The 12270-nt window shown below is 44.3% G+C and overlaps 1 protein-coding gene across 3 annotated transcripts in view; it reads left to right on the top strand.

The window, feature by feature from the left end:
- The window catches only part of CCDC149 (coiled-coil domain containing 149), a 98163-nt gene that overhangs the window by 38591 nt on the left and 47302 nt on the right, over window positions 1-12270 (top strand). For 2 of the 3 annotated variants that reach the window (XM_082728045.1, XM_082728046.1), the window contains exon 4: window positions 11354-11461. The exons of the other annotated variant lie outside the window; for it this stretch is intronic. In XM_082728045.1, the coding sequence (XP_082584171.1) occupies window positions 11354-11461 (108 nt within the window). The remainder of the gene's footprint in view (window positions 1-11353; window positions 11462-12270) is intronic. 3 annotated transcript variants of the gene reach the window in all.

Consider the following 12270-nt stretch of genomic DNA (forward strand, 5'->3'; position numbering starts at 1 on the left):
CTGCTCCACACGCCTTCTTCACACGACCTTGGAATGACCAAGAGTAATGATGGCAGCCAAACTTTTGGAGTGCCCGCTCTAGCCATGTACAGACCCTGTGCTCAGCATTGTGCTATGGGTGAGCTCATTTAGTTCTCACCCAGGCATGTGAGGTGGGTGCTCTCATTAGTGTCGCCATCTGACAGATGAGGAAATTGAAGCATATGGCGGTCAAGGAAATTACCACAGGGAAATGACGTAATTCATTGGTGTTGGAGCCAGAGTATGAACCCCTGCCGTCCACTCAGAGCTCGTGCTCTTAGCCACATTGACTCAATACCTATTTATGGAGCATCTCATGGGGGTCTTGTGCTAATTTAGACAGTGGGGACACAGGTCTGAGAAAAGTCAGATCCAAATCCCCGAGCTTCTGGAACTTGCATTGTAGTTAGGGTGACCACACCTTTGTTTCCCGAGGAACATCTCCATTTTGTCCTGGCATAATTTGTATTAGGGCTCCTTTTCACTCTCCAGAGCCTGTTGGTTTAGAAGATAAATAATATAATCACTTTAATTCTAGTAGAGATGCTATGAACAAACAATAAACAAAATAATTAAAATAAATCAGATGTAATGGACATTGATGCTATGGAGAGAGAAATACAAATTCTCTCCCAAAGCAAGGGAGAGAATTCTGCCTTAGTGATGGGAGAGATGTCTTGATAAATAGTGGGGAGAAATAGTTCCAGGATTTGGACATATAATGAATTTTATCCATTCAAAATACGTTTTTAAAATTTTATTTACTTTTAGTTAATTTATAGAAACATGTGACTGGTTTTTCGGCAGTGAGTGTTAAGATGCCTTCTTTCTTAGCTCGGTGTGGAGACAAAAATGCACCAGTAAGTATTTCAGTCCTGGTTGCAACGAGACTTTGTATTTAGCCAGAGCAGACAGCTTTGACACACATGTGACAGGACTGAAAGGGAGAGGCAAAATTATTTTCTTCACTTTTTCGTCTAGCAGGAACAGGATAAAAGCATGCACTCTGACCTGGTGTCTCCTTTATTAATTTACATGTTTATCATGAAGGCAAGACAGTGGATAAAATATTTACCCCTCCAGCTGAAAAGCAGGTGCACTTACTTAGGCAGAAAGCACTGGAACAAGAGCCAGCTGTCATGTTAACAGATGGGACACGGAGGTCCAAAGATGCACATATTAGAAAAGGAGATGCCACATCGAGCCATTTCATTGCCCATCAGCCTTGTTTCTTGATTGGGAACGTGGAATTTCTGTGGTCTCTACTTCAGTCTTGCCTGTTCGTGTCTGCACTCAGAGGAAGGGAGTGCTATGATCATTGTTATGGGCAGGATGTCTGTGTCTCCCAACATTCATATATTCAAACTATGCTCCCCCAGTGTGATGGTATTAGAAGGTCGGGCCTCTGAAGGTATTAGAATGAGAAGAGGTCATTGAAGTGGAGCTGACACGAGCGGGATTAGTGCTCTTCCAGAAGTCATGAGAAAGCTCGCTTGCTCTGCTCTGCTCTCCGCCCCCAAGAAGTCACAACCGAAGAGGTCTTCACTAGAGTCTGACCACACTGGCTCCCTGGTCACAGACTGTCAGCCTGGAGAACTCTGAATAATAGTCTTCTGGGGTTTATAAGCCCCCCAGACTATGGTATTTTGTCATAGCACCTTGAGCTGAACACAAATGTAGTTGAAGGTTCTTCTCAAATGTAGATAGAAGCAATACCGCATCTTCAGCCTCGGTAGTGCTTTGTGCTTTTCTGAGACCATATATGCATGCATGTATGTATGTGACCTCCCAACTGTCTCCCAATGTCACACTGGCAAGTTAGGTCTTACACAAAGTCGCAAGGCAGCGTCGCAGCTCACAGCAGGCCGAAAGAACCCAGGTTTGGCATCCGATCCTACCGATGTGAATTTCACCCTTTCACCTGCTGGTGGGTGATCTCTGGCAAGGTGCCTACCCTTTCTTAGGTTCACATTCCTCCTATGTGAACGTAACCATGAGACGCGTTCATAAAGCTCCTCTGAGGAACTGGTATGATAGTGTTCATCACGCTCATTGCCAGGGGCTTGCTAAGTGCTCAATGAATGTTGCCTGGTTTCTGTTTTTCCCCTGACTTGCCCAAGGTCACACAGCCAGTTCATGGAGCAGAACTAAAATCCAGATCTGCTAACTTGTAGTTCCTTGTTCTCGTTCAGGTTTTTTGTTCTATATTCGACTCTTAGACTGAGTGGGGAGGAAGCCTAGTCAACATTTAACTCAACCCATTTTGGAAGCCAGAGTTGAAGTGCTTTGATGTGCTTAGAAGTGGTGGAGCGCCAGAAACAGCTAGGAATCTGTACCTGGTAAAGCCAGTGTTCTTTCTCATGGCAACTAACGGTCTGGTCATAAATATCTTCTTGCCTCTTTTGTCTCCTCCTCAGAGGACAGACCAGAACTTTCATGATTATGGTTCTAGAAATATTGTTGTCGAGGCTTTCTTTTAGAACCTAGAATTTCTTTGAAAACAACTCAATTTCCAATGGCAAATCATGCGTTAAGGAAACTGTGAAGAAATCGTGACAACAGCAATGCACTAATAACTTCTCCTGGGATATTGAAATGAAAACGTCTTCTTGATACTCTAGGCAGAACTATACACAGAGCACTTCTTTCCACTGCAGAGAGAGATCACCACAAGATCTCAAACAACCCTGTCAGTATTTTTCTTTTGTTAAACAAGCAGTTCCTCCAAAGGAGACAAAGGGAATTTGAATTATCTTGGGTTAATCTTCTTAGAAGATGGGATTCTTTGGGGTCATGGCAGCACATTCTCCCCATTCCAACTCCTCCTTGAATAAACAATCAAACGCATCTTTGTCTTCTCCCGTTTTGATTTCAAGCCGACGTATCATGGGAGGTATTCCTCCAGGTTTAAGAGGGAGACTTTGCTTTCTTCCCTTAAAGAGTGACGGCTTATTTAGATGGTGTCATGCGCCAGAGTGAAAGCCCGGAGAAAACAGAGCATGGGTTGGCCCTTTGTGGAATGGAAAGGAGCCTTGTACTTTTCAGTACGAAAGTCTTTTTGGTTACTCTTATTTTCGTCCCCCGGGGACTGCAAATCAGAGCAGCTCTGTGTCTCTTGGATTTGATGCTCACAACCTAAAACTTCCTTCAAAGATCTCAAGCGCTTTGAGATGTTTCTTTTCACGACTCTTTGAACAGTGCAACTTTCCTGTTCCACCAGGGAAATTGGGAAGAAAACCAGGCCCAGCTTGCCGGAGCCCTCCCGAATGAAGTGACTGTAATTTCATTCTGAGTACTAGAGGGAGAGTCTTGCTATCAGCTCTGTGGATCTTTGCAGGGAGTTTGGGAGGAAGGTGAGAGTGCCCCCCACCCCCACCCCCAATTTATAGATAGGGATGTTTAGGCTCAAGAAATCTAGAGAAATTGATAGTAGGCCAATGCAGAATCATAATGGCCAAGATGAAGCAAACATTCATGTCCAGAGCAACCTTCCAAAACTTTGGGTGTGTGTTTGCCTATGGGCCTGGAAATGCATTCATTCGCAAGCACGTGTGTTGAGGTTATGAGGTGGGAGGAGTCTGCCAAGGGCTCCTTGCACAGCCAAAGCATATGTATGGCAGGAGCTCTGGGTGGTTGTTTCTGTGTAAATAGGAAAACTGTCACTGTAGCAGAGGTCATCACTTTGGCAGTCGCTATGAATAGGGAGCCCTTGCTCAGCAAAGCAAGTCTCCGTCTATTACTATTAACACAGGACTCACTATAGACCAAAGCAGCCGAGTCAAAATTGCAATTAAATTTGCTATCAATCATACTGCTCAAGCATACTTGATGTTTCATCAGACACTTTTTAAAACATATCCTTGTTTAATCAGGTACTCTGCCCTCTCAAAGGTATGGCTTTAAGGAGTCCACAGCATCAAACTTCTTTTAAAAAAGACTTTATTTATTTATTTATTTATTTATTTATTTCAGAGAGAGAGAGAGAGAGAGAGAGAGCACATGTGTATGATACCCTGAGTGCGAGAGAGAGAGAGAGTACAAGTGGTGGGAAGGGGCAGAGGAAGAGGGAGAAGCAGACTCCCTGCTCTAGATCCCAGGACTCTGGCATCAAGCCTGAGCTAAAGGCAGATGCTTAACCACATGAGCCACTCAGGTGCCCCAACACAACATCAAACTTTTTAACACCTCATGCAGCAGCTTGGTTTCTGAGTCTGGTCTCTGTTTCTTTCCCCCTCACCCTCTCTTTTCCTTACTGTTCTCGAGGAAGTGCATAGGTCATGGTTTTACCTGTCTCTCTGGCTCTTACTTAACTTTTTTCCCTCCCACTTTTGATAAGTACTTTTATGTCAGCAATTTGATAAGTACTTTTATGTCAGTACTTTTATGTCACCAGGACTTTCTGGTGTACATCATTTTTACATTGTGATGGAGACTAAGTTTTCCATGGCTAGGTTCCTGCAGTGATATGTGTCTAATAAATTACAGAGATTCAGGATGACATGGGGGATTGCCCCTGGAATATTGCCCCTGATGCCTGGTCACTGGTCTGAATTATTTAAGGACTCAGGTGGAAATAGGTGGCCCACCCCTTTTTCTGCTCTTGCCGGTGTCTGGGCTAGTGCAAGGATGGATGATTAATCTTAAACTTTTCATTACTTTCTTTTATTTTGTGGGTTTTTTTTTTCACTCTATACTCTTATGTTCAGTACATGGGGGCCTGCGAATTTAACTAACAAAAGACAGAAGGGAGAGTATATAATTTTATGGCTATTTTATATGTATGGGAGTTCACAGAAGAAGTGAAACTCAAAGAAGTGGTTGGCTCAGGGGCTTATATACCATTTTAATAAAAGAAAGGGCATTTGGGCTTCAGGGGATGATCAGCTTTGGGAAAGTGACTAGAAAATGTATAGGAAGTTAATGGGAGCTAAGGGTTATTTTAGTAAGTCTTGTATAATGCAGATCTTGGGGTGCCCCGAGTGGCTCTCTGGTTATGGGCTGCTTGCTTCTTTTTGGTACGAAAGAGGTTGGGACAGCTTCACAAAGGGAAGCTGCTTTTAGGTAGAAATGGGGAGAAGGGAAGGGAACTCTTTGTATCTGTTGATTCGCAGTTGCCTTCAACTCAAAATATCCTCATGGCAAAGTGGAAAATTTGGAGTGGCATACTCTGATCCCCTTCATATCCATCTTTACTTTTCCTACTTCAGGGAGAAAAATGGTATATAGTGGATCCTTTTCTCCCCATCTGAAGGATTCAGGGTGTTTTTTTTTTTTTTTTTTTTTAAACTAGTGTCCTGAAATCCCTTCCTTGTGAGCCAGTGTTGATTACTTGATTATTGGAAACAAGGGTCCTTACCTGTGATTGTCATTGCCAAATGTGATCATATCATTGATTTTTTAAAATCTCCCTGCCATCAATTCTTATAAGTTTAAACAGTGTGTTGCATCTAGAGTGTAAACTGTTCTGACATATTTTATGGCACTTATAGGGGAATCAAAACCCAGTGGTTGAGGCAAGAGCTGGAGCCTAGGATGCAGTGGGACTGGAAGAAAGCTGGATGAACGGCTCCCTTGGCCCATGTGGCTCTCTGTCTTTGTGAGAATGTCTGCCCCCCAGAAGGCGAAAGGTTGGGGTGAGATCACACTGCTCTCACACCTTCCAGATCTTTGCCCCCACAATAACCATCAGGATTTGTGGTCTTCATCTCTATGCAGAGAGAATTGCCGTGAGAGTCCTGGTGCCCACACCACGGGCTGGCCTTAGCAGTGCATCTCTATAGACATCACTGGGTAACTGGGAGTTGACTTGTTCCTCAACGAAGGTGTGTCTGAATCCTTTTGGCCTCGAATGTCCCAGAGACGTTCCCATCCAATCCCGCTAGTCTCTCTTCCCGATCACGATGTTCATGAACTTGAAGCTAGAAAGAGTCACTACAGTGTACAGGTCCTACAACAGATGCTACTGTATTCATTCCCCTGTTATCAGAGCTAAAATGTCAACCTTTCCTGTGGGCCCTGGCTAGATCTGAATATTTAAAAGAGCTTTTAAACCTTTTTATGATTTGCTATTTATGCTAGCTCCTGCCTCAGAGATCTAGAGGAAACGATCTCTCAGTTTGGTTTTCCTTCCTTTCAAAAGCCTTCCCAGGGTTAGGCAGTCTGCCACTTTTTCTTTGACATTTCCTTTACATAGTGTGGCTATTGCCAACTGATGGTCACAGAGTCCTTCTCAATAACACAGAGACAAAACACCCTGCATAGCTGATAAATTATAAGCAGACCCACGTGTTAACTTGATGGATTGCTAGAGTGAGCCTGTGTGAGTCATGGGTGTTATTTTTGGTCAAAAGAATCGTGTGAACTTTTCTCCTCTATTTCGAGTGCTTTGAAATGGACTACTTTTCTTTCTTTTCTTTTCTTTTTTTTTTTTTTTCCTCTTTAAGGTATATGTCAAGGAATTAGGTACCCTATCAGAGCAGTCATTTTCCAGTTCCTGAAGTTATTGTTTTGGAGTTGAGGAGGTGGAAGGACTGAAAAGACTGAATAGAAATGAAATGTGTGTTGACAAGTCACCCAGCCTGGGAAATGTGAAATTACAGCTGAGCGCTTTGAAACGGGGTGCCTCCCCCACCGTACCCAACAGCGGGGTCGGTTTCAAAGCGCGAGTAGATTTACTCAAACCCAGCATGGAGGCTCTGTGCTCCTAATGGACCACCATTCTGTGGCTACTATGGAAATGCCTGGCTTTATTTTGGTAGAATTCTGTTCAGCCGGCTGCAGAGTAAATAATGGTCAGCAGTCACATCACTGGCCCCACAAATCCTTCTTTCCAGAAGCAGCCTTGTCCTCTGCTTCCCATAGCACTGGAACCTGTGATGTGAATACCAGGTGCCCACCCTGTGCTAATAGCTAAATAACCTGGCAGTTCTCCAAGCTCAAGGCTTTTCAAAGTGAGGCCCCAGGACCATGCCGGGAGCCAGGCAGCTCGCTTCTGGCCCGTGATAAACACAGAAATTGAGAAAGTGTTCAGAAACTTCTGTGGCGATTTGACAGCATGATTTTATGTCTGTTGACTCTACCAAACACTTGGGGGTTTTACCCTGATGCTATTTAAATTCATTTTTAAAGATGTTATTTATTTACTGAGAAAGAAAAAAAACCGGAGAGTAAGAGGGAGAAGCAGACTCCTCACTGAGCAGGGAGCCCAATATGGGACTCGATTCCAGGACCCTGAGATCATAACCCGAGCCAAAGGCAGATGCTAAACTGACTAAGCCACCCAGGCACCCAAATTTATTTTTCTAGTGATTGATTTTTATTGTATTTTACAAAAGTTCTGCTCTGTGCCTGGTTGGAAATAGAGGACTAGCCCTTCTCCATGGTTGGATCGGGTTGTACTGGTTTAGCTACAACCTGAGGTTGGTGACGGAACATCAGTGCCTTCCCACTACCTGTAGAGCTCAAGCCACTGTTGATTCAAAGAAGAAAGACTGGGGCACCTGGGCAGTTCAGTCAGTTAAGTGTCTGCCTGTGGCTCAGGTCATGATCCCAGGGTTCTGGGATCCAGCTTGCCTTTGGCTATTACACTCAGCAGGAAGCCTGCTTCTCCCTCTCTTTCTCTTCCCCTGATCCTGCTCTCTCTCTCTGTCACTCTTTCTCTCAAATAAATAAACGCAATCTTAAAAAAAAGAAGAAGAAAAGGTTAAGGACATTGCAGATATGGGGGGTGGGTGGGCATGTCTTTTATTAAGTTTCCACGGGTACTCTTTTTCAAATTTAATTTTAATGCCAGTACAGTTTACATGCAATGTTATACTAGTTTCTGGTGGATAATAGAGATTCCACAACTCTATATACATTACTCAGTGCTTGTCCTGATACGTGTCCTCTTGATCCCCTTCGCTGTCACTCTTACAAGCATTTGTTCCTGAGTGTCCCTTCTGCTGGTTAGGAAGAGGCAGGCGCCGTGAAGGTGAATTTTGCTGTGTCTCCTGCAGAGGGGGTGCTGAGACGCTGCTTCCCTGCTCCTCCGTGGGACCAGTCCCTCCAGTCTGTGAGGGAGGGATTATGCTAGCTGAGCTCATGTCTGGGAAAAGTTCTGCGGTCCGTGGAAGGAAAGCAGAGGCAGCGCACTTGTGCTACCATGTGCTAAGGGACGAGAGCGGCAGATAGAGGGGAGAAACCAGGAAAGGGAAGTCAAGAGCTAAATCATCACGGCACTCTGGTCCCTGGGGTCGGCCTGTCCTTGTGGCCTTGAACTGTTCTCCAACGGGAAATCGGGAATCAGAATCCTGTGATGTGTTAGGAGTGAGGGAAGCAGGGTGCCTTTTCCCTTATCGGGAACTTTCCCCACTCCCATCCACAAGGCTCATGCCAGCTCTCTCTGCTTTTTTAAATGTTTTTTTTAAATGTGGTCCTTTCCTTGGGCACACTTTGTTCCCTTTGCCCACTTTGTTTTTCTCATCATTCAAGCACTAGGTCATTCTGTATTTTATGGCAACATAATGTAGCTAATGTAATATCATCTATTCAGATGGGAGTGTACAAGGGCAAGGCATTCTATCTGTCCTGCTCAGTGCTGTATATCCAGAGTCTAAAACACATGGTAGGTGCTCAATAAATATTTGTTGTATAAGCAAATGATTGAATAAGGAGCAGTAAAAGAGCAGGGTCACAAAGGAGCTAATTGTGTCCGAGGAGGCATTTGGCAGTGTCTACCCAGCCGTTCACTGAGTGGTTGAGTTGGGGCTACTGGAAGGACACAGTCAGGAGGAGCTAACCCTTCAACCAGCACCTACCGTATACCAAGCACTGTGGGAGTTGTCCTGTGTTCGTTATTCAATTTAGGTATCACATGGTCACATGAGATATGGGTGGTCAACTGCATTTTCAGATGGGGAGACTCAAGAGGTTGAGTACTTCACCCACGGTCACCCAGCCCTATAAGTGGCAGAACTGGGAGCCAGCTTCATTGATCTGATTTCTAAAAACTTCCAGAAATAGTCATTTGGTCACAGTGTCTCTTGTTTTTTGCTTTTTTAAGTGTAAGATGGGAATTAATTTTCTGCATCCTTCACCACATTTTATCTGATAAGAATGGAAAACTGAGAAAATCAGAATACAGCTATTCTAAAATATGAACCTCGCACATACAAGGTTGAAAATTAGATCGCATTGTTGAGGAATACAGGGCTTGGTTAAATCGAGCCGGTGGGGATGAGTCAGGTTTCCACGCAAGACTCTGTGCCCAGCACTGGCTTCAGTGTTGGTACATACTGTTAACATTCCATATTCTTCCCTAGGCTGAGACCACAATCTCCAGACTCAACATATTGTCCCTTGTTTAGAAAATATTTATGGAGCATCTACTAGGTGCTTGGGGTAGATCATAGAGAAAACAAAATTCCTTGCCCTTCATGGAACTTCTATTTTTGTAGAGAGAGAGAGGTAGGAAATAAGTGGTAAGCAGTAGGCCACGAAATAAATCACATGATATCTTAAAAGATGGCATGGGCTACAAAGGAAAAAAATAGCATAGGGGAAGGGGCTTAGAAGATCAGGGTGGAGGCGAGTAGGTTGCTGTGTTAGATTGAGTGTTAGATCGAGTTAGTGTTAGATTGGGTGGTCCAGTTAGGCCCTGTTGAGACTGTGGCTTCTGCACAAAATCTAGAAGAGGTGAAAGGGAGAGGGAAGCCAAGAGGTGTTCTGGTGGGAGAGCAGTCCCATGAGAGAGTATAGAGCAACTGCACCAGGATGGGAGCATGCCTGGTATGCTTGGACAACAGCAAGGAAGTAAACTTGGCAGGTGCCCAGCCAGAGTAGGGAAGAACCTGAAGGTAGGGACAACCTGAATCCCTAGTAGATGGGACATGGGAGATGACAGAGTGCAGAGTCAGGGATGAGCCAAACCAAGGATTAACGTTTTTATCTTTCCGCCTTCATTCCTTTTTTAGAAGCTGACATTGAGTATTCCCAAAAGTATTAGCATTATTTTTTTTTAATGTTGGCTCCACACCCAATGTGGGGTTTGAACTCATGACCCTGAGATCAAGAGTCGAAAGTACCGACCGAGCCAGCCAGGAGCACCCCCAAAAGTATTAGCATTAAGGTGCTTGGAGATTTGGCCACTACACTTACACTAGTCCCCTAATGCCTCTGCATTTGGGTTTCTTCAGCTGTAATATGAAGAGACTCTTCACAATAATCTTAAAAATCCCCCTTCCAGCTATTTCTGAATCATTCCTCACAGGCCATATTCTCATTGCTTGCTTGCTTCTGTCCCTCCTTCCTTCCTTCATTTATTCATCATGAGTTTTTAAAACATTTGCTGAAACACAAGCCCTTCCTGAAGCAACAAACATGGATGCCAGGGAAAGGGGGAACAGCATCTCTGCCTTTCTGTCACTTGCAATCTTCTCGCTGAGGTTAGAGGAGAGGGCAACAAGGCAAGAACCAGAGCAAGCAGCAGCTAGCAAAAAGGGGAACAGTGCAGCACAAAAAGCAGTCACGTGACCACCATTTCCAAGCTCAGGGTACCTGCGGAAGGGGTGGGGGCATGATTAAGAGGTGCTCCCATGCTCTGGGAAAGGGGGCAGTGATGATGTGAGGTGGAGCTGGCTCGAGGTGGGGAGGCTGGTGCATAGAGAGTGGGCCATATGGGCCAGAGGGATCTGGGTCTGAGCCGGAGGCACAGCCTATGGATGGGATGATGTCATGAACCCAGGTCAGGCAGGTGAACGGTCCTGGTACCACGGGACCAGAAGAAGGGAATAAGGAGGTGAGCAACCCAGCTGGGACTGTTGGATTACCTCCAGACCCTGATTTCTGAAGTGATTGCTCATTCCTCGCCCCCTCCCTGGCAAACTCATCTCGTGATCAAAATTCTGGGCATTGAGGCAGCAAAGAAAAGCTCACTAAACCAGTTCTATCTGAAGGGGAAGAAAACTATCTAAACAAGGAAATGAAGCTTTCTCCTGTATTGTTGGCTCAAGTTTATAATTGAACTCTACATCCATTTGCAAGATTTTTAGCGCAGAGCCCTTAACATTTTTTCTCTAAAAAGTCGAATATGACTGACCCCTCTGTTCCTTGTCCTTGTGCCCTTCTGGAAACAAAGGAGATCCCTGTGCTGAGGTTCACAGCCAGTGCTGTTTGCCCTCACCATGCAGTTGTCATGGTGTGATGTGTACACTTGTGATCATGGATGCATTTATCTAATGGGCTTTGCATGGCTCCACTCGGCCGGGGCGCCGGCCTCAGCAAGCCAACAAAGCCCCACATTGATCCGCTCCCATGTTTCTGATTGTATTCCATAATATGTTGACATTTCCAGGCTAATCTTGCACAACTACTGCGAGATTCTCAGGACCGAAATAAACATCTGGGAGAAGAAATTAAAGAACTTCAGCAAAGGCTTGCAGAAGTCCAGGGCGACAATAAGGTACTGTGAATATTTAAAGGGAAAAGCTCCACCGTGTAATTGTGTACTTAGAGGTTTATGGGGAACACATCAGAAAAACGTAATGCTGCATTTGCTGAGAAATTTGTTATAGATTTTTACATTTGCAGTGAAAAGTCACAGTTTAGCATTTCTTATCTTTATGACATCCCTTTTGTGTGTGCGCGCACGCGTATGTGTGTGCTTCTGGGTTGCTCCAAAATATTGCCACAACCCACTGTGGAAGTTTCATTATATTCAGCTTGGTGGTGAATAACATTGCGGTTGAGGGCAAAATAAAACCCAAAATGCTATGCTTTCCCCCTTCTCTACAAATAATGGATTTGTGGCTCAGATGATTTGGAATTATTCGCATTCAGTTTTGAATTTTAAGTAGTCATCCTACTAATTATGTTCACATAACCAATTTATTTTATTGCTAAATTTGGCAATTTGTATGGAACATTGCTCAAAATCCACTGCGTGGTATTAATCAAACTCCCCTGTTGGCAACGTTAATTATAAAATATGAACTCATAAACTCCAAACTAAATGTGTGCTCTCTCTCTCTCCCAGCTGAATCTGTGAACAAAAGTACAATTGAGAAAAGGAAGAAAAACTATCAAAGTTTTAATTCTGTATGCCCCCCCGACCAGAAAAAATTTCTATGTTGCCACAAGAGATCCGTTTCCAACTCCTCGCCAGAGGCAGCTTTCCTCACAGAGATGGCCACTGGAGTTCAGCTCAAATAAACTCCATGGCAGGGAGGAGGTCCTTTCTTGGGAAATGTCTTTTAAATGTTACCAAATTTT

Source organism: Mustela nivalis (genome assembly GCF_964662115.1).
Source record: "Mustela nivalis genome assembly, chromosome: 4".
Classification (NCBI taxonomy): domain Eukaryota; kingdom Metazoa; phylum Chordata; class Mammalia; order Carnivora; family Mustelidae; genus Mustela; species Mustela nivalis.